At 33.1% G+C, this 24,526-nt stretch overlaps 2 protein-coding genes across 2 annotated transcripts; one reads left to right on the top strand and one right to left on the bottom strand.

Annotated features, from left to right (window-relative positions):
* Nucleotides 1-16,990: 16,990 nt before the first annotated feature.
* Nucleotides 16,991-18,965, top strand: LOC105802863 (cytochrome b561 and DOMON domain-containing protein At5g35735). Its single transcript, XM_012634759.2, has 3 exons — nt 16,991-17,800; nt 17,896-18,150; nt 18,439-18,965. Exons 1-3 carry the CDS (start codon nt 17,186-17,188, stop codon nt 18,736-18,738), a joined length of 1,170 nt encoding a protein of 389 aa, XP_012490213.1. The 5' UTR covers nt 16,991-17,185; the 3' UTR covers nt 18,739-18,965.
* A 2,560-nt stretch (nt 18,966-21,525) lies between these two features.
* Nucleotides 21,526-23,959, bottom strand: LOC105802871 (BTB/POZ domain-containing protein At5g48130). Its single transcript, XM_012634779.2, has 4 exons — nt 23,769-23,959; nt 23,618-23,687; nt 22,373-23,524; nt 21,526-22,295 (listed from the first exon to the last, which is right to left on the bottom strand). Exons 1-4 carry the CDS (start codon nt 23,861-23,863, stop codon nt 21,615-21,617), a joined length of 1,998 nt encoding a protein of 665 aa, XP_012490233.1. The 5' UTR covers nt 23,864-23,959; the 3' UTR covers nt 21,526-21,614.
* Nucleotides 23,960-24,526: the final 567 nt, after the last annotated feature.

Raw genomic sequence — 24,526 nt, 5'->3', positions numbered from 1 at the left:
ATAGAGAATGAAGCATTTGTGCGTATCTGATATTTTTTAAGGTGAGGGTTTAAAGGCCCTAGGTGGTGAAGCGGGCAGGGAACCCAAGGCTTCTAATGGAAGTGAGGATCCTCCTTATAATGATCTTGTTAAAAGTGTTGAAGGGGGTTCAGATGTTGAAAACTAATTGAATTTTGTAATATATTTTCTCGTAGTAATTAGAATTTATCTTATTCTCCTAGTATCTTAGTTTTATTGCTTTGTTTTCTTTATTGCGGATGGTATACAGAATAGTAGCATAAGTATTTTAAGTTATAAACTTATATTCTTATCTTAAGAAATTATCAATGCTTCAACTTTTGGTTTATTTACAACATGAATAATTACTATGATTTGCACTTTGGTAGGTCATTGTTTAACATAAACTTTTTCGATTTATTGGAAATGTAAAATAGAGGAGATTCGAGTTGTTCGTTGGAAATAAAATGCAAAAGATGTGACCCATTCATTAAAACATAAGAAATGTATAGTGCTTGAAGGGTTCACGAAGAGGTACAAATATGGAAGATATGCTTCACCTCTGATAAGAGTCTGAAGAGGTCTCGAAAAGGGTCGTATGTCGCAGATGATAAAGTGACCTTACTTGTGGACATATGGGGAAAGCTTATAAAAGGTAATAATAGGAGCAAGAATAATATGATCTTGCTCCTTGATGCATGAAGGCAAACTTACAAAAGGTATGTAAGGAGGCTTATAGAAGACAATAATATAGTCCTGCTCCTAGATGCATGGGGGGAGCTTACGAAAGGTAATCATATGACCCTACTTTTAAATGCATAGGGGAGGCTTATAGAAAATAATAATATGTCCCTTCTTCCAGACACATGGGGTGAGGCTTACAGAACGTAATAATATAGTCCTACTCCCAAATGCATAGGGGAGACTTACAACAAGTAATAATATGACCTGCTCTTAAACACGTGAGGGAAGTCTTACGGAAGTAATAATGTTACCCTACTCCTAGACGCATGAAGGGAGGCTTACGAAAAGAATGAGATATTTGTCGATCGCATCACCATTGAATCTTATGGAATTATATGGGGAGTATAAAATTTATGGAAAATAGAAGGAATTTGAATTGGTCGAATTATATGGGAATTATAAAATTTGTGAAAAATATAATATATTCACTAAAAGTTAACACAAAACAACTTTTATGCATAGAATTTGTGAAGGTTGCAGGCGTTCCATGTTCGCGACACATGATTTTTTTCTAGTCGGTTAAGTTTGCATTAATCTGTTGTAATTTGATGTGTCAAATTAGGCTCTCTTTTACAATTAATGAGTTTGTCATTAAGCAATTTGGTTGTCTTTTCTGTAGTTTTTTCTTTGATTTAGTTTCATGCTTTAATAAGTATTTAACGTGCTTTTATCCCATTTTTGATACCTGAGTTGGGAAAATGGTGCCCTGAGAATCTAACAACTTGATTAAGTGTTGCAATGAGTCAAACATGGAGTTAAGTGGTACCGCTAAGTGTTACCTCTAAGTGATACCATTAAGTGGTATCGTAAGGTGGTACTGCGAACTGAGATTGTAGGGTGGTGCTGCGAGGTGATAACATGAGGAGAGATTACAAAGTGGTGCTGCGAGGTGGTAGCGTGAGGTGAGATCACGAGGTGATACTGCGAGGAGGTACACGAAGTGAGCTCACAATATGGAGATCCGAAGTCGTGACACCCTTGGCAGTGCCAAAATGAAGAGCATGAAGACCACCAATAGTGGAATCACGATACCGGTCATAGGGTATCAGAGTACCCAAACTCCCAAGGAATTCCCCAAGTTAAGATTGAAGAGGATATTCGATACTAGACCATATGTATCGCGATATCCTTGACAAGGTAAACGAAATATGACTGCAAGAGTAAGCCTTATCCAACATGTCCCCTAACCAAAATTAGATATCCAAGGGCAATTTGGTCCAAAATGTTGGGTTGTAATAAGATATTAAAAGCCACTTTTGGCTGAGAAAAAGTGAGTAGTGTAGGGAGAGGTTTTAGTTTAGGGTTTCTTTTATCTTTTAGTTTAGGTTTAAGGTAGTTTTCTTCTTCATAAGCTAAGGTTTTTTTTTTTTTGCTTTTTCTTAGGGTTAATGGTAGTTAGTTAATTTAGTTATCACTGTAGCTAGGTTCATTTGTTGGTTTAGTACCTTTAACTTCTTGTATTTTCAATTTAATCATTAGTATTAATATAACTTAGTTTCCTTTTAGTTTCATCATTAAAAGTTGGACCTTTAATAGTTCTTGTTCATTTCCTTTACTGCCATCTTCTTTACTTTCAAGTTTTTTCAAGAAAAACCCTAGTTTTTCTCAATTTTATTACATTTACCATTTATGCATATTTTATGTTATTATTGTATTCTTATTTTCCTAGGTAGGAGTATGAGTAGCTAAATCCTTAAGGGGTTGGTTAATGGAAATTTTGGGTTATTGATTTTTGGGTTCGGGGGCTAAATTGCAAAATTGAACTAAATCAAATAGACTTAAAAACTTAATATTTACGACCCTAAGAAAAAATCAAGATAAGTGAGACCGAAAAGAGATCTTATCAGGCATCAATTTGATAAGTCCCAGGATAGTCAGTAAGGTCAAGAGATAAACCGAGCTACTTTTTTGAAATTGGTAAACTTGAGGCTGAAAGGTAAAATAAAGCCAATTTAGGGGTAATCGCAATTTAGATCCCTAATTTGAAAGTCAACCAACCACATGGGAATCAACCAACCACTCATTGTTATCATATTTGCTCATATTTGATAGTTATATAGTTTGCTTTCTTTACAATTTAGTCATTTTCTAGTTTTAGGTAATTAATTGTATAATCAAACTCTTAAATGGCCTACCGCATTATAGTATTTAGCGAGTGGTTAATTAGACTCATTAATATGCATGCCCTTAGTCTAGGAATTTGCTTAACGACCAACTCATTTGGGTTCGATCCTTAGAATATTCGAGTATTTCGTTCAACATTATAAATATTACAAATGACCTGTCACACTTGCAGATACCACTGTATTATTGATTGTTGTGGTGTGATTCTCAACCCCGATGCACGTAACTGGGGTGCGATTAATATGTTCTGCATCCCAAAGCTGCTATCACCTAATAGGGTCAATACCAAATGGTTAGTTGGTTACCTGGCTTATGCATTTTGCACCACTAAGTCCCCCACCTGGTAGTGTTTGCTATGAACTCTTGAATAGTAGTATTGTGCCACTTGTTGAGCTCGTATTGCGGTCTGAATAGATAGTTGTTCCCTCACTACATCTAAGAAATCAAGATTCTCCAAAAGCTTTGCTTTGTTGGTTTGATTCGCATAGTGAACCATTCGTTGAGTGTTAAGGCTAGCTTCGGCTAGTATCACGACTTAAGTGCAAAACATAATATTGAATGGGTGATCCATGTATTCCTAGAATTTATGTTGAAGACTTATCTTTCTTTATCATAGTTAGGGGTTCTTTTATGTTCCAATAGGATTTTGCCTCTTTCTTGGATTCCTACCACAAATGCCACTAGGGACAGAAAATCAACCTTTGTATTTGTGAATTAGGGGACCTTATCAACTTGGACTTCTGAGAAACATTGGAACAGATTTATTACAATGGAGTATTATTTTGATAAAATGGGATATTTAACCTCATATTCTCTTTGAATTTTTTTCCATCAATTGGAAGTTAGTGTGAACATGAATCTTCTTAGCTCTCAGTTTCTATGCAAGTTTTAAACCAACTATCACGTTTCATATTTAGCAGCATTGTTTGATCCAATGAAAGAGAAAGAAATACAATACTTCCATTCGTTGCCATCTCGATCAACTAGCGAGATGCTCGTTCTGAAGCTCGATTTACTTGAAGAACCATTTACATGCAAGACCCACGGGGTGTCATTCTCAGGTAGTTCTTCTATAGTAGATTTTGCAATAATCTCTTGAACCTCCTTCAAGCTCGCTCCATCTTCTGCCTCTAAATGGTTGATAAAGGAACATTCAACAATGAAATCTGTTAAATCTTGCACCTTGATCGCCTTGTGAGGTGAGAAGTCTAGTCCGAAATCACTAAGTTTTACACTATATTTGACCATGCGACTAGAGATATTCATTTTTCCTAAGATGTCTCACAAAAACAAGTTTGACAAGACTATAATTGGATAGGCTTGAAAATATGAACAGGGATTCTAAACAACTATCACCAGAGCAAAGACATTTTTTCCATATTTGACTATCTCATTATCCTTCTTGGAGGACCCTACTCAAGTAGTATATTGGATTTTGTTTTCCTTCCATCTCCTTTAGTAATATTACAGTTATTGTCTCATCTAAGGCTGTCAGGTAGACATATAGGGTGTCACCTGGAAGCAATGACACTAGCAAGGGTGATGTACTAAGGTATTGCTTTAATTTTTCTGACAATTGTTTGCATTTTTCTGACCATTGAAAAGGAGGTTTCAAAGCTTTGAATAAGGGCATGCACTTATCCGCCATTTTAGAGACAAATCGATTTATCTATCTATTAAACATTAGACTTCCTTGGTGTTTTATGGTGAGGCCATTTCTAAAATGTCTTTAATTTTCTCTAGATTAGCCTCAATCCCTCTGTTGGAGGTCTTGAATCCCTAACATTTTCCTTTTCAGGCTCCAAAGGCACATTTAGTAGTATTGAATCTCATGTTGTACCTTCTCAAGACTGTGAACACCTCTCATAGATCATTCATATGCTGCTCCATCGTGGTACTCTTTACTAACATATCATCCACGTAAGCTTCTATAAATATTTTAATCTAGTTAGCAAATAGTTTAATCACTAGCCGGTGGTAAGTTGCTCTTGCATTCTTCAATCTGAAAGGCATCATTTTATAACAGAATAACTTGTCTTCAGTGATGGGTATCATTTTATATTGAACATTCGAATCCATAAAAAATTGATCGTATTCAGACAAAGTGTCCATGAAGCTCATGAATTCGTGTCCAGCCGAGGAATCCACCAATCAATCAATTGATGGTAATAGAGAGCTATCTTTTGGGCAGGCCTTATTCATGTTTGTGAAGTCTACATACATCCACCAGTTGTTTCCAAGTTTAGGTGCCATTACCACGTTAGATACCCAATTAGGGTAGGTAACTATATTAATGAATCTAATAATGAGCAACTTATTTACTTCCTACCTTGCTGTTGCTACTGTTTCTAGAGAGAACCATCATTTTTTTTTGTTTTATTAGTCGAGCCTGGGGGTTTACTCCTGAAGAGTGTTGAATAATGGAAAGATGAATACCAGACATATCTATAGCAGACCAGGCAAAAAATCTTTACATTTAGTTAGTAAAGAGCGCAATGACTCTTTCTCTTTGGTAAAGAGAGTGGCAGTCATCTTTGTGAATTTCTCTCGATCGTCTGCACTTAAAAATAAAGATTATGTGGCTTTTATGGCTTTAGCTTTTGAGAGGTTGGCTTCAGGCCCTACTTCTAAACTCTCTAAATCTACATTCATTCCATTAATCAAGTTTATTCCAGCCAACAAGTTTTGTTGGATACGATTGCATCATGCGAAAGGTCGAGGGAACGTTCATTCTTCTGTAAGCTTTAGGGAAATGATATGACAATCTCGAGCTTGTTGGTTATCGTACTTCAATATCCTTCTCCCGAGGGTGTTAGAAATTTTATTATCAAAGAAAAAGTCCTCTATCTACCATGATTCTATTAACTTGAAAGGATAATATGGTAATAGAGACAATAAGAGGATCATTCCTTTCTGGGTCTAGAAATTTCTGTTCATCTACCTCTGAAAACCTCAAGGCCTAAGGGGATGGCTTAGGCTTATTGATTGTTGTAAAAATAGATAAGATGTTTTGTTGATAAGCTTTTCGTTTGGTGTTTGAGCTAGTACATTTTTTATTGCCTCCAACCAAAACATCTATAACTCCATGTATAGGTCATTTCCCTTTGTCCTCACGCCGATTATTGGAAGGTTCTACTTCCTAGCTATTTGCCATGTTTAGCATATAAGCATCCCAAAGAGCATATTGTTGCAACTTACCATTTTGGATGACATACCCTATTGCATCTTTGAGTTGGACACATCGGTTCGTAGTGTGGCCCTCAACATTGTGGTAACAATAATGAAAAGGTGAATCATATTGGTAAAGATTAAAAGGCATAATTGGTGGATTTGGTATAATTCATTAATACTTGACTTGCTCAAATAGTGTAGCAATGGAGCAATTGAGTTGGTGCTATGTGAAATGAGGATTGTACGAAACTTATTCACACCGATGTTGGTTAAGACAATTGTCTCTCATGGGTCTAAAGTGATGTGGTAGATCTACAGTATTAACCATTCGCCTACCTCCTTATTGTGGTGGATTATATTGTTAAAACCACTTGTCACCTAACAAGGGACGAGTTCAACGCTGGGATTGACGTTGGCATGTTGTCACTTGATAATGGCGCGAAGGGAAGGATCACTTAGAAAAGGGATATTCTTGGGTTACTGGCTTAGCTTGATCTTTGTCCATCTGGTTACCTTCCATAAAACGATGGACCATTTTATATAACTAGGATAATTTCTCCAGTGGGTTACCGATAAGGTGAAATCGGAGAACTTTGTGAGTGGTTCTTGCTAAAAAGGCTTAAATAGTGAGATCGTCAAATACACCATTGGTTATCATAGTTGCAACATTAAACCTCTTCATAAAATCATGGAGGGTTCATTCTCTTTTTGCCAAATGAACATGAGGTAAGCTAGGGATTGTTGTGGGGTCTTGTTAGTTAAAAATCTACTCATGAATAACTTGACCAAGTGGTCAAAATTACTTATAAACCCGGGAGGAAGTGAGAGATATCATTGTCAGGCGGTGTTAGAAAGGGTCATGGAGAAAGCTTTGCATTTCACAACATCTGAGGCTCCAAGAATGTTCATATGGTTTTTGTAATGATCTAGGTGACCTTTGGGGTCTCTAATACCAATGTTAGTTAACTTGGTAAACTTAAAAAAAGGTAGAAAAGTCATGTGTCAACACAAAAGGGGTTAAGGGTTCATTATCGTATCTCTAAGAAATTTCATCAAACTTGGAACCCTTAGCCTTTTGTAAAATTTCCAATCTAAGTGCTGCAATTGGCTCTTCAATAAGAATAGTCTTGTTTCGAGGTTTCCATTCTGGATGATATATATGTTAAAGGTCTCGTAACACTTTATTATCATTGTGATCCTTTTTTTCTATACAAACAGTGGATTGTGCAGTACCTTTCAGCTCTAATGGGATAGGTAAATTTCCAACCTTTGCAGCGTCCTTGGCTGCCCACAGCTTTGCAATCAATTGTTCATTATGAGCATTTTTTGATCTAGCAAACGTTGATGCTTTTGTTGTTCTTGGAATTTATGTTGCTGAGCTGAGAGATTTTCTTCTATGTGACGCATTTTTCCTACATCTCAAGAACATGGTGTTGAGGACTTGGGAATTGTTGCTATTGGGAAACTTGGCTTGGGGGACTAGTTGAGGCAGTGGGTTGGGTTTGTTGGGCTAGACAAGAGCAAATTTGCTTCAAAAGATCATCTTTGGGGTCCAAAGAAGTAATAGGAGATGGTAGGAGTTAAGAATTGAATGAGAGGCTCTAATGGCTAGATTAGTCGAGGGAGTAGTAAATATGTTTAAGATTTGGGTAAGAACTTCTTTGGTGGGCATGGTTGGGCAAGTTGACATTTTGGTTTTTGTTGAGGGTAGATCATTATTGGTACTGTTGTTGCCGCTAATCGGGGTGGAAAAGTTGGTTACGTTGGCTTCGTTGTTTTTATTGATAGGGATATAGGTAGCATCATTTGATTATGAGACATTGTCGACCCGCACTCACTGTACCAATTGTTGATACAAAGTACAACAAGAGAGGAAGACAAGGAGGAGATTATAGTGGATAATGGAGGTTGGTTCACCTGTAGAGGCTGAGAGCTAAATCTAGGACAAGAGGACATGTTGATTGAGAAGGAAAGTGCTCAGAGTAACTTTAGGGTGCTAAAATTTTGATCCCCTATTCATAGTTTTATAGGGTCTTTATAGGGGAGGTCCTCTTGTCCACTGGTATGATATGGCTAGATAAGCATTCAATCCTGTTAAATGCATAATGAATAATCACAGACATGTATAATAGGATTCTATCAATATGAGGTAGTCAAGTTTAAATAGACTATTTATTGTGTTGGAAATGTGTTTACATTAGGATAACATTCATCCTTAAGCTCGAGTGGTTGATTTAGTTTGAAGTGGGACGGGTGGTCATGCTCAAGAAGTTAATGCGAAGTTAACAATGCCTCTTGAACTGAGACGTATCCTATTGACAGAGGGATATAACAATACTTAAATTAACTTTTTCATCTCATTTTACCAAAAACTTACTTGCATCCAATAGGAATGTGAAATGTGTCATGTTTTAATTGGCAATTTTAATTTTAGTGTAAACTAATATAAAAATAACAGTCTAAATATCAAAATAAAACAACAACAACAAAAAAACAAGAGCCAAATTATAAATTAGACCTCTTAAATAATTTGCATTGAAATTTAAAAGCCGCCTTTTAGTTTACACGCAAATAGAATACCTAGTGGATCATTACATTTTATTGAGATATTTCTTTTACGTTGGTGTTAAGATTTATGTTTTTTTTTTAAAGATTTGTGACCTGGTACAATAATGTTTAATTTCACCATGGTAACTAAGTCAATAATAATCAAAACTTATATTGATTCTTTTTTGGTGTTTCATTTATTAGAGATTTTTATTTTAAAATTAATTGATATTAGATGACAAGTTCAAATTTATATTTAGATGAGTAACCTAAGAATTAATAAATATGAGATACTTCATTCTCGACCAATATATATCATTTTATATGCGTACCAGGCACTGATGTTGTTAGTAAAAATTAAGGTTTTGAAAATTTAAAATTGCGGAAAATATCTTTTTTGGAATTTTCAGTTTTTTGAATTTTATATATAAATTATTATGTATTTTAAATTTAATTTTCACATTATATAACATTCATCTCTCTTGCCCAAATTGTATTTCATATAATTCGCCCCTTAAGCCATAAGGATATATATTATATTAACAAAGTATTTTTCAATTTTTAATTATATAGCTTTAATAATAATAATCAAATATTAATATATGATAGGTCTTAAAAAACTAAACTTAAAAGCTCAATATGGACTTTAAAGTTAAATTCCAATATCTTTGTTCACAATTGCAACAAGTGATTCATACTCTATCACTCTCCAAGTATAGAGATCTCACCTTTGTATCTAAATACTAGAACACTCACCTCCAAATCCTCCCATGAGAACTTGGGCAGTAAACGAAAGTGACTATTTTAATAGTTTACCCTAAATATATTTAATGGAAATTTTTTATTTTATAAATTGATTGAGATTTTACCACGTTTTTTTTATTTTATTTTAATATAACTTAAGGAGACATGTTTGCTTGTGAAATTAAAAATTTTTACTGGTAATTTACCAAATAATTGTATATATGAAAGTGGTTTGATTTTTTTAAATTTCTTATAAGGATATGAATGAGGTTATTGATTTAATAATTAATATAAAGATTATTTGATTGATTCAAAATTTAAATGGATAAATTCAATAAACTATGTTTTTGGAAAGATTAAAAAATTCTAAAAATTTTAAAGGGTGATATATAAATTTACCTTATCTAAAAAACCTTAAAAATCTAGGTAGTCAATTATAAATATTTCATCTATACCTACTATTTATTAAGTCTTTTACTCGTTAGTGTGACCTATCAACTAGGTCCCAACTCGGTTAAAGAATTATCAAAAACTATTTTATTTATTAAGTTATATGATTATGTAGGTATTTTGTCTCTTTATATTTTTATAAATCAATAAAATGTGTCCATAATGATATTTAAAGCAAGGACATTATGCATATAAAAAATTTCATTTACCATTTAAACTAAAATATTTTTTATATATAAAACTTGAATAAATATATTTGTTACATACATTTTTATATATTTGTGTTGATAGAGTTAGTGTCACAAATTAACTCGATATCAACTCGGATTGACGACAAAATAATGATAAAAATTGTATTCAATATTCTTAATCGATGTATTTTTGTATTTAAATTTTGTTCTACTTACAATTTAATTTAATTTTTTATTTTAATATCGTATATATTTCATTTGTTACTAATAATTAATTTTATTATTTATTGTATATTAGTTTTAAAATAGGTGTGTGATAAAATTTTAATTTTTGTAAAGGAGTAATAAGAGGTGAAAGAACAAGTCCCTTGTTTACTTCCTCCACCCTAAACAATATTAAAGAATTTGAACCGTAATCATTCAACAGTTCTTATTTTATGGATAAAATATTTGAATTATATTTTTAGTATATGATTAATATTGTCAACTAAGAATGCTTAAAGTTTAGGCCTCGGTGTACGGAAATGGTACAGAATATTTTTCTTAATCATTTTAAAAATATTCTCCCTTAATGTTATATATTTATTTATTTATTTAAACTTGTCTCGCATTTTAAGTGAAAAACTCGAGTAGTTAATACGTTCCTGATATTATTTTTAAACAATCTTTTGTTATCATTTTAATGTTATTAAACTTTAAGCTTTATTTTAAAAGATATAACTAAGCAAAATAAGTATTCATACTAATATTGAAATAATAAATTCTAAAATATCATAAATTTAATTTTTTATTAAAAATTATATTTTTTCCTTCAAACTCAAGGTTAGGTGTTTTAAAATGATGCACTCTTACGATAATTTGAAATTTTAATTAAAACCCACAAAAATTACAATATCTATATATCTAATGTGTCTCATTAAATTGGTGTCAGAGTTAACAAGGCACCAACTCGGTTGGGAGATGACAAAACATTCTATCTTTTACAAAGTAATAAATATTATTTCTTAAGAAATAGATGATAAATTTCCCGGCCAACAAAAGAACTCCTTTATTATTAGGGAGGCAAATTCGAGGTGCCAATATTAAATCAATTGGTGGGAAAGGTCTATACTTGATTCAAATTTTTTCATATTGTGGATCTGAAGAAGATGATTTTCGAAGGCCCGTGTTCATTTATTAACTGTCTTCTTTTGGTTCATAAATTGACTCTCGGAGAGAATCCTAAGGATGTTAGTTTTTTCTTTGCAGAATTCTCGGTTCAAGTTTATGATCTCCTACCTGGTTTTGCTTCGAAAACAATGGCCAAGAATCTTGGAAATGTTATGGGACCTTTTTATAGAATATGATGTCAGTAGTCGATGGAATGTTTTGAGAAATTTTATGTTGATCTAGGTTCAATTGGATATTCGTCAACCTTTGATGAGGTAAAAGAAGATACATAAATAGGGGGTCGTCTTTTTTTGAAGTTAGTTTCAATGCGTATACATTCTCTATATAACCAGCCTGAACCTCCGCAAAACCAATAACATGTGGCACAGGGTGCACAACATGACATTTCTTCAACTTACATCCGCCATTGCATATCTCTACACTCCGCATATCATCCATTTTCACGACTAAAACATAACAAGCATTTAACTAAACATACTATTAATAACACAACACAGATCATACCAAACATATCACCTATCGAACTATTTCAATGATAACCTCTTCAATAATTACTTTACCAGTACTAGTTCATCAAAACAACTTGTACATACAACCAGACATGCATCTATAGACCATCACTTTACGTGCTTCAATAGTATGACAAACATCCTACAATAATTCAACTCCTCATCATCAGCAGAACATGAAGTCAAACATACCACAACAACGCAATACTGATATACATAAAACAAACACTAAGGATTTGAGTTCAGAAACTCACCAACAAAATACCTAGGGTTGACACATCTTACATCTGATTAGCCTTCCCTTTCTCACTTGGGCCTCCTCATTCTTTATTAGCTAAGCATAACAATCATATAAAGATCAAAACGAAGACATGCATATGTAAGAAAACCTTAATTTATATGCATGTAGAGGAGTTTTAAATGCTAACAACGACTTAAATCATCACAATTCAAAATAAATTATGCTGAAATCCTTAGATTTTCCTTTCTTTTTCTTTAATCAAAAGGTATGGAAGAGTTAGAGAGATTATCATATTGCTAAATTCTCAATTATTTAGGCTAACACCCTAGTTTCTTCCTTTCATGCCAACCGCTCCTTAATTTCCTTTCTTATAGGATAAACTAGAGAAGAAGATAAAAGAAAGAAAATAAATACATAAAAGAAAGAGTGCTCCTAGGAGAATGGCACATATCTCTTATATAACCTTCCTGCACTCATTCACCAAAACCAATTTCTCAACATCAAAATTAATATTCCTCATCATAATGTTTCCCACCAAAGAAAATACCCAATTCTAAGGTGATGAGACTAATATTTGAAATCTAACCAATTACCAAATCAGTTAGCAAGATTCACATCAAGATTCACATAATCACACTAAAGCCCTCATCAACAGAAAGTTTTATAATTAGATACCCAAAATTATTGTTGTACTTATCCTTTAACATTTTCGGATGTGACAAAGCTATAAATTTTATGAAATTTGGTATTATGCTTAGTTCTAACACCAAGAAGCATATTCGACAAATATTTGCATTGTTCTTGATGTCATTGTGCCTCTTGATCATAGTCGGTATTAGGGTCTTTTGTCGCTTATTGGGCGTAATAAGAAACAAGTCTTTTATTTCATTAAGGAGTGATTAAGCAAACGTATTCTTAGTTAGAATAATATACTTTTATTTCATTAATGAGTGTCTTTCTACTTCCCCAAAACTTTTGTGACAATCTATAGAAAATGATGAATTTGTTTTGGTAGGGGTTCTAATCTTAACCGAAGAAAAATACACCGGACTTTATAGGATAAGGTTTTTGTCCCTAAATAGTTTGATGGTTTAACATTTTGCACTTTGTTATGCTTTAATTTAGCACTATTGGCAAGCAAGGATATATATTTCTTTCTTCGCCTGAGTCTCTTTTTAGTAGAATTTTCAAAGCTAGATACTTTCCAAATTGTAGGTTTCTTAATGCTTCTGAAGGCTCAGCTCCTCTTATTTGGAAAAGTATTTATAAGGCTAAAACGATGCTTTGTAAGGGGATTAGCTGGCGTATGAGTAAGGGTGCGACTGTTGAGATTTTTAATAATCCATGGGTAAGTTATTATGATAGTTTTTATATTGACTCTATACCTTTAGAGAGCTATGAACATATGAAAGTAAATGATTTGATGCATTTGAATGGGGGTGCTGGGAGACGAACATGATGGAAGGGCTTCTTACCTCTTAAAATGTGCAACGTATGCTCTGTATATCCATTAGCTAGTTTTTGAAGGATGATAGACTAATTTGGCACTACACCATTAATGGTTGTTATTCTGCTAGTTCAGGATATAAAGTTGTTGTTCGACATTATTTTAACATCATTGAGTTTCATATTGATGGTCCTTGAGAAACTCTTTGGAATTAGGAGTTGCCACCCAAGATTAAAGTATACCAATGGAACTATTTGTTCAGCTTCATTCCATGTAACAAGAAGCTGTTCATTGATGTTCCTCTCTGTTTCCAGTGTAGCCAGGCGAAAAAAAAAAGAATTGAGCATACATTACTCCATTGTACAATAAGATTGTTTGGAGTCTGATGGATTTTATCTGTAGGTTTCTCACTAATCAGTAAGTCGAACGAAAAGGTAAACTACTATGTATTGCTTGGAGCATTTGGTTTTATAGAAATACTACCTTGTGAAAACAACAAGCTTCATCTCCAGATAAAATTGTGCAACATGCTACTATCTTCCTACATAATTGGCTAGAGTGCTTGATCGGTGTACGAAAACTAGATGGTTTCTTGACGGCTTGTTGACAATGGTGATACTTGTTGGTAAACTTAAATCCAATTTTCGATGGTGTTGTTTTTACTAATCAAGGTAGTGTAAGTTGCTAGAAATTGTGCAGAATGATGAGCACGATTTTGTTTGATATATCTCGAGATTTATGAAGAGTAATTTGAACATTTTTTAGGCTAAAATTTACGGATTCGAATTTGAATAATCTAAAATTTACAGATTTCTAACACGTTGTCATCCTTAGTTGATAAATTAGGCCACTTTCAAGTTTATTGGTAGAATGCAATGTGTTTAGATTTTTTTTTCTTAATTGTAGTCTAAAATGTTGCTTGAATAACCTATGATGTGGTTCAGTTACATGTTTGCATGTCACCTCTCTAATCCACTTCAATGACAAGCATATTTCCGCCACCCATGCAGTAATGATAAGACAAAAATTTAAGTTTCGTTAAATTCAATAATGTTAAATTTAATTTTTTTAATTTAAAATTATTTTTATTGTGTAAATAGGTGAATGATTGTGTTCTGGAGGGCTTCATCCATAATATCGAAAAGCCTGCAATCCCTAAAATTTGCAAGAATCCAAAAAGCTTGAACTCCTGACCGCATAATGACCGTCACCTAGCCCCCTGGTTATACTCGAACCCGTGATTGCATCACAGCCGCTGACTGAGATCTCAATCTAGACTTTGACCCTTGATCGTATCAAGCATTATTACCCCAAAATTGGATTTCCCAACGATGGGTTTCTAAGGTAATGGTCCTATCCCACCATGACATATGAAATGTATGTGTGCTGAGGTGCGTTATCACATCTTCGACCCCTAAAAACTATTTAAGAACTTCCGCCGTTTTAGTCGAAAACCTTGAAGACTTTCAAAATACCTTAACCCTAAAACATTAAAAGCCCAAACCTTGAAAAATAAAAAAACCCTAACCTTGGAGAGAGAAAGTTAAAACGCGTCCAACTAGGCGCGCTTTCCTGCCATATGTGCAGAAAACGCACTCAACTGGACGCGTTTTCACTTTCTCTCTCCTAAAAACGACCTATTTTCCTAATTAAATTTAAAAACGGTGCCTAATTAAAAAAATTAACCTATTCACCTTATTTAGCGTAGTTAATCATAAATAAGTAATTATATGACTGGTAAAATGATACAAATATAAATAATATCTTTATAAAATTTTAATTATTTATTACTACAATTATTATTTAACATAATGCAAATTTAATATATATTTTATTATTTAATATAAAATATATTATTTATTATTTATTTTATGTATATAAAAACTTATGCAGTGTCTTTAATAGTCCTTTTCTATTTTTATTTTACCATTACAATTACATTTGAATTCCAAACCACATCAAATAGTTTATTTTAATTTTATTTTTACAATATACAATCTCACCACTACAATAATTTAATCTTATCAATATTATTATTTTTAATCTCACTAGGGTAGTATGACTAAAAGAATCCAAAAACTTAATTATTTACAATTGTGTTTTCTTGAATTATTAGAATAAAAAATTATGAGAATGTATGGTAAACAAAATTTTGGATTTTTTTAGCTGATTTGGGCAGAAATGGAGGATTGGGTAGTGAAACCCTATAATTGTAGTGTTTGGTGAATGGAGGTTTGCAAAAGCTTGTTGAGCTAAAACCTCCAAAACAAAAAACACAGGGATGAGCAACTTTTTTCAGTAGTTGATTGGGAATGAGATATGTGGAATGACATATCTAACCATGCTTACTAAAAAATTACTCCCTTTGTCACATGCTCTCGAATCTAATAAGGATGCCAAGATATCAATAGCGTCTATTCTCCCATTTTCACTTTCACCTCCAAAGTCCAAAGTAAATCTAAAAACAAAAAACAAAAACTCCACTGTGAATCTATAAAAATCAACATTGTCGCGAGAAATTTTCAATCGAGCCCATTCATCCTTGAATATTTATGCACCCTTAATTTATTTTCATTTTACTTGTGCAAAATAATTTCTTATACAACTTTATATTAATTGAAATATGATACTTGACAATTTTTTTCAGAGTGTGACATAATTATCACTAATTTATATACTAGGAACATGACATAATTATCACTAAGAATATAGTTTACAATTATATTCATACACTATTAATATTTATCAATTTCCACAAGGTTAATATTTGCAAATAACTTAAGAAATTTGTTTATTTAAAATTTCAAAAATATTCACTAATTAATTTTCATAATGGATGTTTTAATCCCTTGGTAATAGTATTTTATTTCAATAATTTCACCCAATAAAGACTAAAGTATTATAAACAAATAAATACTTAATAATAAAATATATCATGCTCTTATATGTTATTTTACACATATCAACTTTCAACTATTAATTAAGTTTTATCAAATACTTTTGAATAAATAATTAATAAAATCAATTGATCAAATTAATTAATAGAATCAGTTAATTAAACTAGTCACTACAATTATCAGCCAATTGCTAAAGAGTAATTATTTATTACATAAATTTATACTCTTTGAAGCCTTCAATCAAATGTGAACATAGACTTGCAGCCCTTTATTATTATTGAGTTTGGTTGCCAAATGCAGCTTTTGCCGTCATTAATAATAGGTTTTTTTATGTGCAGTTCTAATCTTGTTAATGTGTTTTATTTCGTTATAATCGTATTTAAATATTTTATATTTATATAATATGTTAATATTTTATACTATATGTATTTTATAAAATATACCAAAAATCTATAATTTATAAAAAATATTATATAAACTTTAAAATAATTATAATTTTATATTTTTTATTTTATTGTACTTTAAAAAATTTCATTTTACCATTTCGATATTACCAAACTAAGATTAAAAAAAAGGTGATTGGAAGAGAGAGAACAAAAAATATAGTGCCAATATAGGTACAGTTTCTTCCATGCTTCCTCCTTAATTCTAAAGGTCATCTCAATTACCCAAATAAAACACATTTTATAAACCAAAATCAAGACCAAGTATAAGTATACATTAAAGTAAATCAAGAGGTGAAAGTAGAATAAGTCAAAAAATACAAGCTCTTTTTACACAGTCTTTTAAAGTCCAACTTTTTCCCCTTCTATGCTTAATGCTCTCTACTTTATTACGAAATTGAGTTCTCTCCCTCTCTATATATATGTATGTTGTTGAGTTCCCCAAGGACTTAAGACAACAATCTGCCTTGTGAAACAAATTTTCTGGATTTCGTTTCACACAGTTTCGACATGGAGATCAAAGCCTGGAACCTTGTCCTGTTCTCGTGCCTGCTGCTTTCTTTATTGGCTTCACCCTCATCTGCCCAGACCTGTGTTAGCCAAACATTTCCCGACAACAAGCAATATATCAACTGCACCGATCTTAGAGCCTTGAGCAGTTATCTCCATTGGACATATCATCAATCAAATGGAACTGTTGAGATGGCTTTTCGACACACTGGCACCACCTCGTCAAGGTGGTCGGCGTGGGGTATCAATCCTAGTGGACCGAGTATGGTGGGTACCCAGGCTTTGGTTGCCTTTGTCAACTCCAGTGGCGTGACTCAGGCGTTCACAACGTCGATTGATAGCCTATTCCCTACGCTGCAACCCACAGATTTGAGCTTCCAGGTTCCAAGTCTGTCAGCAACGTTCGAGAATGACGAGATGACGATATTTGGTGTTTTGAGAATCCCCGAAAACATGTTGTCAACCAGTCAGGTTTGGCAGGAAGGTCCTGTGAGTAACGACCAATTACAGCCTCATACTACTGATGGAGCCAACCTTCAATCCAGGGGAAGTATCAATTTCCTTACAGGACAATCTGCAGGGGCTTCATCTGATTCAAGGACAAGAAGAAGAAATGTAAGCGGTTCGAATCTTCCCTAAAGCTAGAATTGCCATAGAAAAAAAAAGATTCCTTTCCAGATTTTTTAAGTTGGATTGTTTGAATTATCCAGGTTCATGGAGTATTGAACACTGTGAGCTGGGGAATATTGATGCCGTTGGGAGCCATAACAGCTAGGTACATGAAGGTGTTCAAATCTGCAGACCCGGCATGGTTTTATCTCCACGTTGCTTGCCAATCATCGGCCTATGTTGTTGGTGTGGCAGGGTGGGCGACGGGTATTAAGCTCGGCAGTGACTCTCCTGGAATCACGCATAATCCCCATAGGACCATTGGCATTATCCTCTTCTGCTTCGGAACTCTTCAGGTAATTTCTTCTCGAATACATATTCATATGTGACGCTAGTATCAGGATTATGCATACCTTAATGAACCTTAACATTTTTTGGAGGCCGAAATTAAATTAAAAAGTTTTATGGCAGGGACCTACTTTGGCCCCTCTAGTGCCGTCCTGATGACAGGGAGACTTGTTAAAGTGTGCTTTTATTCTTTTTCTTCATCTTGCCGTCATCGGGATGGCCCTTCTAAATAGTTGGCTTCAAGACTACTCCAATTTCAAGCCATTAATTACTTTAGATTGTTATATTATTGACAGGTCTTTGCTTTGCTTCTGAGGCCAAACAAGAATCACAAATACAGATTGTATTGGAACATCTACCATCATTCCATTGGTTACAGCGTGATCATCCTCAGCATCGTCAACATTTTCGAGGGTTTCGACATCCTTAACCCTGAAGACAAATGGGAGAGAATTTACATTGGAATCCTCATATTTCTGGGAGCTATGGCCACATTGTTGGAAGCTTTCACTTGGTACGTTGTTATCAGGAGGAAAAGGACTAACAAGCACCCTCTCGCCATGAATGGAGCCAATGGACATGGACAGGGCGTGTAGTAAAATTCAATTTTGGTCAGTCTTAGTCTATTGCACCATGTGTGCTTAGGATGTTTTAGATGTGACCCTCATTTGTTATTTATTAGAGCTTTGCTTTTTCGTTGTCCTAGTGATTGGGTTATCTTGAGTTATACACTGTTTGCTTTGGTATGTATAGGTGATTGATCTCTTATCTTTTCTGTATTGACTCCATTTTTTTTATATATACTAGCGTTCTTTTAATTCTACTATAGTAGAGATACATGTTGGGCAGCACATAAGTTGAAGTATGACCCATTCCATTGGAACATTAATTAAAATAAATGTTGTGTAGGTGAATTGGCTATTTGCCAAGTGTGTGACAAACAATCAATTTCCAACCACTTACTTTCTTAATTAGTCAAAAGAGACGGCGGTTTAACCTAAGCTTAACTTCATAATATTTTAAATTAACTTTATTATATCAACATATTTTTTACCATTTTAAATTATATCGATTGAGTCTTAATTTAATTGGCATAGTATTGTTGCCAAGGTAAGAAGATGTGGATTCAAGTGTGTTGAAACGCATTATCTTTCTATTTATGGGTTGAAGAGAGACTACGGGCAGTTCTAAGCATCGTGTTAAAAAGAGCAGATATAATCAAAACCTATAATGAGATTGTTAAAAAAATATTTTTAAATTATTTATTAGTTTTGTTTTTAATTATTTTGATTTAAAAGGTTTCCAATATTTTTATTTAATATAATAAATATTTAAACAAATATATAAAACAATGTACCTATATTTTAGTAATTATAACATTTTTAATCATTTATTAAAATTTTAATATTTTATAAGTTTCGCTACATATAAATATTATGCTAATGTCCTTAATGATTATTCTCTTTTTTCATTAAAATTCATCTCACTGCCACTACTACAATTGAATCCAAATACAAAATTCAGCATTGATTTTAATCTCACTGTTACATTAACTAATCTCACCTCACCGCTACGGTAACTAATCTCACAACTATCACTATTTTTAATATCATCAATGCTAATCTCACTACTAATCCAAATGAATCCGAGCAATGCACTTGCAAGCTTCCGACCCAAATTTTTTTAAAAAATATTTTATATCTTACAAGTTTCAACTCAATTTACAAGGCAATCCACCTAAGCAAGATAACTCGATTAGATTTGATTATAGAATATGCTACACCAACAATCCTTAAACTTTATTTAAAATTACATTTCGTTTATCAATTTTTAAAAATTACGTAATAATCACTAATATTATTGAATTGTTACATTTTAGTCACTCATCTATTAACTTACATTAAAAAGATAACATGGTAGATTAATTCAAAGGATTAATAATATTTTGGGCCCTGAACTATAATTAAAATGTTATTTTGATTTTTAAAATTTTCTTAACAATAATTCTAAGAAAATTTTAAAAATCTTAAAACTACAAGAATAATCATCCAACTATACCTTTAGTTCTATTTTTGTCACCAAATTATTAGTTCTTTTCGATTTAGTCATTCAACTTTTCAAAATTAAATAGGCAAAAAGTTGACGTGGGCTCTTTAATTGGCCTAATAAAATTTTAACCCTCTAATGTTTACACATTTTATCAATTTGATCCTAAATATTAAAAAATCAATAAATTTAGCCTTCAAAATCTATAATTTTAATTCTAATTCTTTTAAAAATTAATAAATTTAAACCTCAACATTTACAAAATTTGTAAGTTTAGTTCTAATAAGAAAATAATGTAGGGCCTGTTTGTTTCACTGAAAATAGCTTCCAAAAAATGATTTCTAGAAAATGACTTACTTCCTTGGAAAAGTTAATATTTTATGGTATTTAGATGAATTTATGTAAATTATTTTCTGCTTTTTTAATGATTTCTTAAAATATTTTATAAAAGCTGTTTTCAATGAAACAAACATATATTTGATATTTTCTTATCTTTTCATTGTTTAATTGAGTTTATTTTATATCTATAAATTTATATTTTACATTGTTTTTGTATATATTAAAAATATGTTAGATTTAGGTTCATTACAACGTCATTTTTAGTTACACGACTACCAAGTGAGTATTTTTATTTAAAATGTGACATCAACAAAATTGACAAAAATTTAACAATGTCAACAATTAAACTTGATTTTCAAATCAAAAGTAGAGAGAGTAAATTCTTGAAAATAAAAGTATAGAGACTAAATTGTAAATTTGTGAAGAGTACATAGACTTATGACATATTGTAACCTTTATACTACAAAACATTTATTGTTAATATATTTATAATCGTAATAAATATTTATTATTAAAATATTAATATTGTATATTTTCAATAATATGTGAAGAATATTATTTAAAATTATTATTTTTAAAATTTATTATTAAAATAAATTTAGAATATTAAATAATTTATTAAATAAAAATTATATTAATAATTTATTATATGAATAATTATAATATTTTATATTAATATTTTAATATTTTTAAAATAAAATGTATTATTAATATAATAATATTAAGCTTGCTTTTAAATTAATTTTATATAAAATAAAATTACCTATAGAGGAGTTCTTTTTCAAAAAATGACTTAGAGCTATTTTCCTTAAAATGACTTACACTTTATAAAGAGTAAGTCATTTTAACGAAAAATGACTTATTTTACGTTGATCTGTAAGTCAATTTCGGTTGACTAAATTATTTTTCTGTAAAACAAAAACATGAAAATATAAATAATATTTTCCTAAAATCTTTTACCAATGACAAATCAACCGTGGGTCAATTTTGTGCTTACCATCAGATTAACACTACAATCTACTGGCCCTGCCTTAAAATGTTTTTCATTGCATTTGTGGATTTTTTGTTTTTCATACATTTTAATCTGCTAGATTGACTTAGCCCACAGACCACTAGCTCCTGTCTTTCTCTTTGATTTTCTAATCCCAAACAACGACAATCTACGAAAGATCTTAATCAACCTACTAGCATATTTCCTTTGCGAAGAAAAATTTACAGAGCCTATGCAACTCGTTACTTCTCCCAGAGTATTCTTTCTCTTGCTCCCCGATCTTCTTTCTAATGCATACGGTTTGATACACTGCGATTTGTTGGGATTGGAATTTGTTTTCTTCGACATTTCATGCCATTGAAGGCTCTTTTTCAATGACATTAACTCTTGTTCAAGGTTCTGTAGTCTAAAGCTCGTTGATTCATAGTTCCTCTCCATTGCTGGAAGGTCATCTTGTAGGAACAAGCTCAAAGGTTTGCTGTTTGGCGACTCTACTGCGTCCTTGTATGGACTTTCTCCCGGGTCTAAGGGTCTTGAGTTCGGACATCTTGAGCTCGACAGGCTGCCGGAGAACTGACCTGTGAACCTCAATGAGTCGGAGCATTCTTTAAATGCTTGGTGGGTGCTTAGCTGTTGAACGAAGAGAGCCTGGACTATCAGTCGCAGTGGCATCAACTCATTTTGAACTGCTTCAATGCATGCCTCTTGTGAAAGTTTTTGGCAGTTTAGGTATTTGCAGACTGATCCCTTCTCTTCTTGTGTTATATCTCTATGTGCCTGACCAACAGTTGGAGGGAGGTTTAGCTCGATTTTAAACACGACATGAATAAACGAAAATTGTTTAAAAAACTTACCTGTAGGTAGCTATTCATTGCTCTATAAAGCTGATCATGTGTCTGACGGTAAGATATGGGTAATAACTCGAGGAGTTCCATGAACTTATTAGGCTCCATTTGTGGATCAGAAGCCATATGGGAGAGGTATGTGTCCCATAATTCTGCAACAATGGAGTTGCTTGCTGAAGGAGAAGGGTTGGTCTCCATGTTAAACGATGCAAAAGTTGAAAATATGGTCTTCATAGTAGCCAATTCCTTGCTTGATGAAATGGACTCTGTTCCAATCTGTGGGAGGAGGAAATCTTCCACTTGGGCAAAGTGTAACATAGTTGCTATCTGGTCTTGCAATTTCACTTGTCTATCACTTGTTAAACCAAATTCTAAGGATCTAGAAAGCATTGCAAAGTAGAATCCAACAGGAATGGCCCTACTGGCCTTCTCCCCAATTGGCAGTAAATCAAGAATCCTTTGTAAAATGGCAGAAACCTTGTTGTCTGAGTCACTGTCAGCAATTTTCTCACCTGAGTTCTCCCAGTATTGGTGAGTCTTCTTGGAGAGTACCCATTTATTTGCATAGAAAACAATGATGGGAGTCACATATTTTTCTTTCATTCCTTGCCTTCTTAAGGACCCAATTATCCTTTTGAAGAATCCAAATGGTAGGGCTATGAGATCCTTGATCCATAAGTCCTTGCTCGCTATTGCTTTCACTGTTTCACTGTTCCAAGCCTCACCAGTCAATGCTTCCAATATAACAACTGGTTTGTCCCTTCTCCTCTCTGGATCAAGAATCTCCATGCAGGCCATAAAGGCCAAGGACTCGATGCACCGGCTCACGATTAACAGCTCCTCGGACCAGGGGAGCAACATTTGACATTTCTGGAGAACAATCAATGTGTCATCCCAACTCTGCAACACCACTTGGTTCAAATAGAGATCGAACCGCTCGCAGAGGTTGCCGGTGCAGTACTCTTCTGTCATTTCAAGAAACTCGGCTGCACACCTCAGGGCCGCCACATTAAAGGGGTCAACCAATGTGGTGGAGCCGTAGATGAACAATATAATCATCTCGAATGTTTCAGGTCCTCCAGGGAAATCTTGTGGCAACTCAAGCTCATTCGATTCAGTCAATCTCTTCTGAAAGTATCCACTCTTTGAAAACAATGGATGCTGGCAAAACACATAGCAAACAGCATCAATATAAGCCGTATAGAAACTAATTGAATTTGAAATTTTGATTGCATCTATGGTTTTGGGCTATACCTTATGCAGGCTGAAGGTTCTTTCGCCTACTCGAACACGAATTGAAAGAGGAAGTCCAGTTTCTTGGCACCTGAAATGGTCAAAAACCGAAAACATAAGTGCTTTCAGCAGAAATACAAACATGGAACTGGAAAGCCATTTATGTTCTTACCATGAAATGATCTTAATCTTGAGCAGGGCACTGACATTGGGTGAAGAAAAAGGACTCGAAGCTACTGAACTATCCTTAGAACTTGAACCTTCCATTGTAATTGTTCATAGGAAACTAAAGGAACTGAGATGAAAACTTTGTAAAACCAACCGAGGTCAATATCACTGCAAACACAAACATGCACTGTCACTTGTCAGTCCCATTTATCTCTATCAAATGGTACAAATAAATGATTGAGATATGACTCAAGCATCGAAGTAAAGAAAAAGTTAATACGAATGGTATCACCTTGGAACAACAATACTATAAACCAAATGAGTTTTAATAAACCATTTTGCTATATAATAGATATAGTCGTGAGATGATATGCACACGAGTGGAGCTCAAAATCCCAATTTTAAGGCTTCAAAAACGTAAATTTCCTCGAGTGGTGAGAAGGTTGAATTCTTGTACCGCTTTCTTGGCCTCCGCCAATAGAATATGGTGCAGTTTTTCTAGCTCATCTTCCTCCCTTCTCATATAAGCTTCCCATTTAACAAAGTTTGAGCCTTTACTTATTTGTGTACAACCCCATGTGATTGACCTTTTAATAATTAATTGAATTTCGCTAGTCTGGTTTATTCAACTTGGTTTACACAAAAATTTGTTAACCTTGAATTAGTAAATAGATTTGGTGGATGGGGTTTAGTTAACCTAGGGATAAATGAGGGAGAAGAAGTAAATTAAAAGGAGAGCAGTGAAAGTAGTGGAGATGAAGT

The sequence above is a fragment of the Gossypium raimondii genome, chromosome 7 (genome assembly GCF_025698545.1).
Source record: "Gossypium raimondii isolate GPD5lz chromosome 7, ASM2569854v1, whole genome shotgun sequence".
In the NCBI taxonomy this organism is placed as follows: domain Eukaryota; kingdom Viridiplantae; phylum Streptophyta; class Magnoliopsida; order Malvales; family Malvaceae; genus Gossypium; species Gossypium raimondii.
This window is presented reverse-complemented; position numbering and strand designations above follow the sequence as displayed.

What these genes read in the sequence shown, in the direction of transcription:
- LOC105802871 (XM_012634779.2), bottom strand. Translation starts at nt 23,863, where the DNA reads ATGGAAGGTTCAAGTTCTAAGGATAGTTCAGTAGCTTCGAGTCCTTTT. An exon ending in AAGATTAAGATCATTTCATG is followed by an intron (nt 23,688 to 23,768) that starts GTAAGAACATAA and finishes TGACCATTTCAG; the next exon opens with GTGCCAAGAAACTGGACTTC. An exon ending in CAATGAATAGCTACCTACAG is followed by an intron (nt 22,296 to 22,372) that starts GTAAGTTTTTTA and finishes ACTGTTGGTCAG; the next exon opens with GCACATAGAGATATAACACA.
- LOC105802863 (XM_012634759.2), top strand. Translation starts at nt 17,186, where the DNA reads ATGGAGATCAAAGCCTGGAACCTTGTCCTGTTCTCGTGCCTGCTGCTT. An exon ending in CAAGGACAAGAAGAAGAAAT is followed by an intron (nt 17,801 to 17,895) that starts GTAAGCGGTTCG and finishes TGAATTATCCAG; the next exon opens with GTTCATGGAGTATTGAACAC. An exon ending in TCTGCTTCGGAACTCTTCAG is followed by an intron (nt 18,151 to 18,438) that starts GTAATTTCTTCT and finishes TATTATTGACAG; the next exon opens with GTCTTTGCTTTGCTTCTGAG.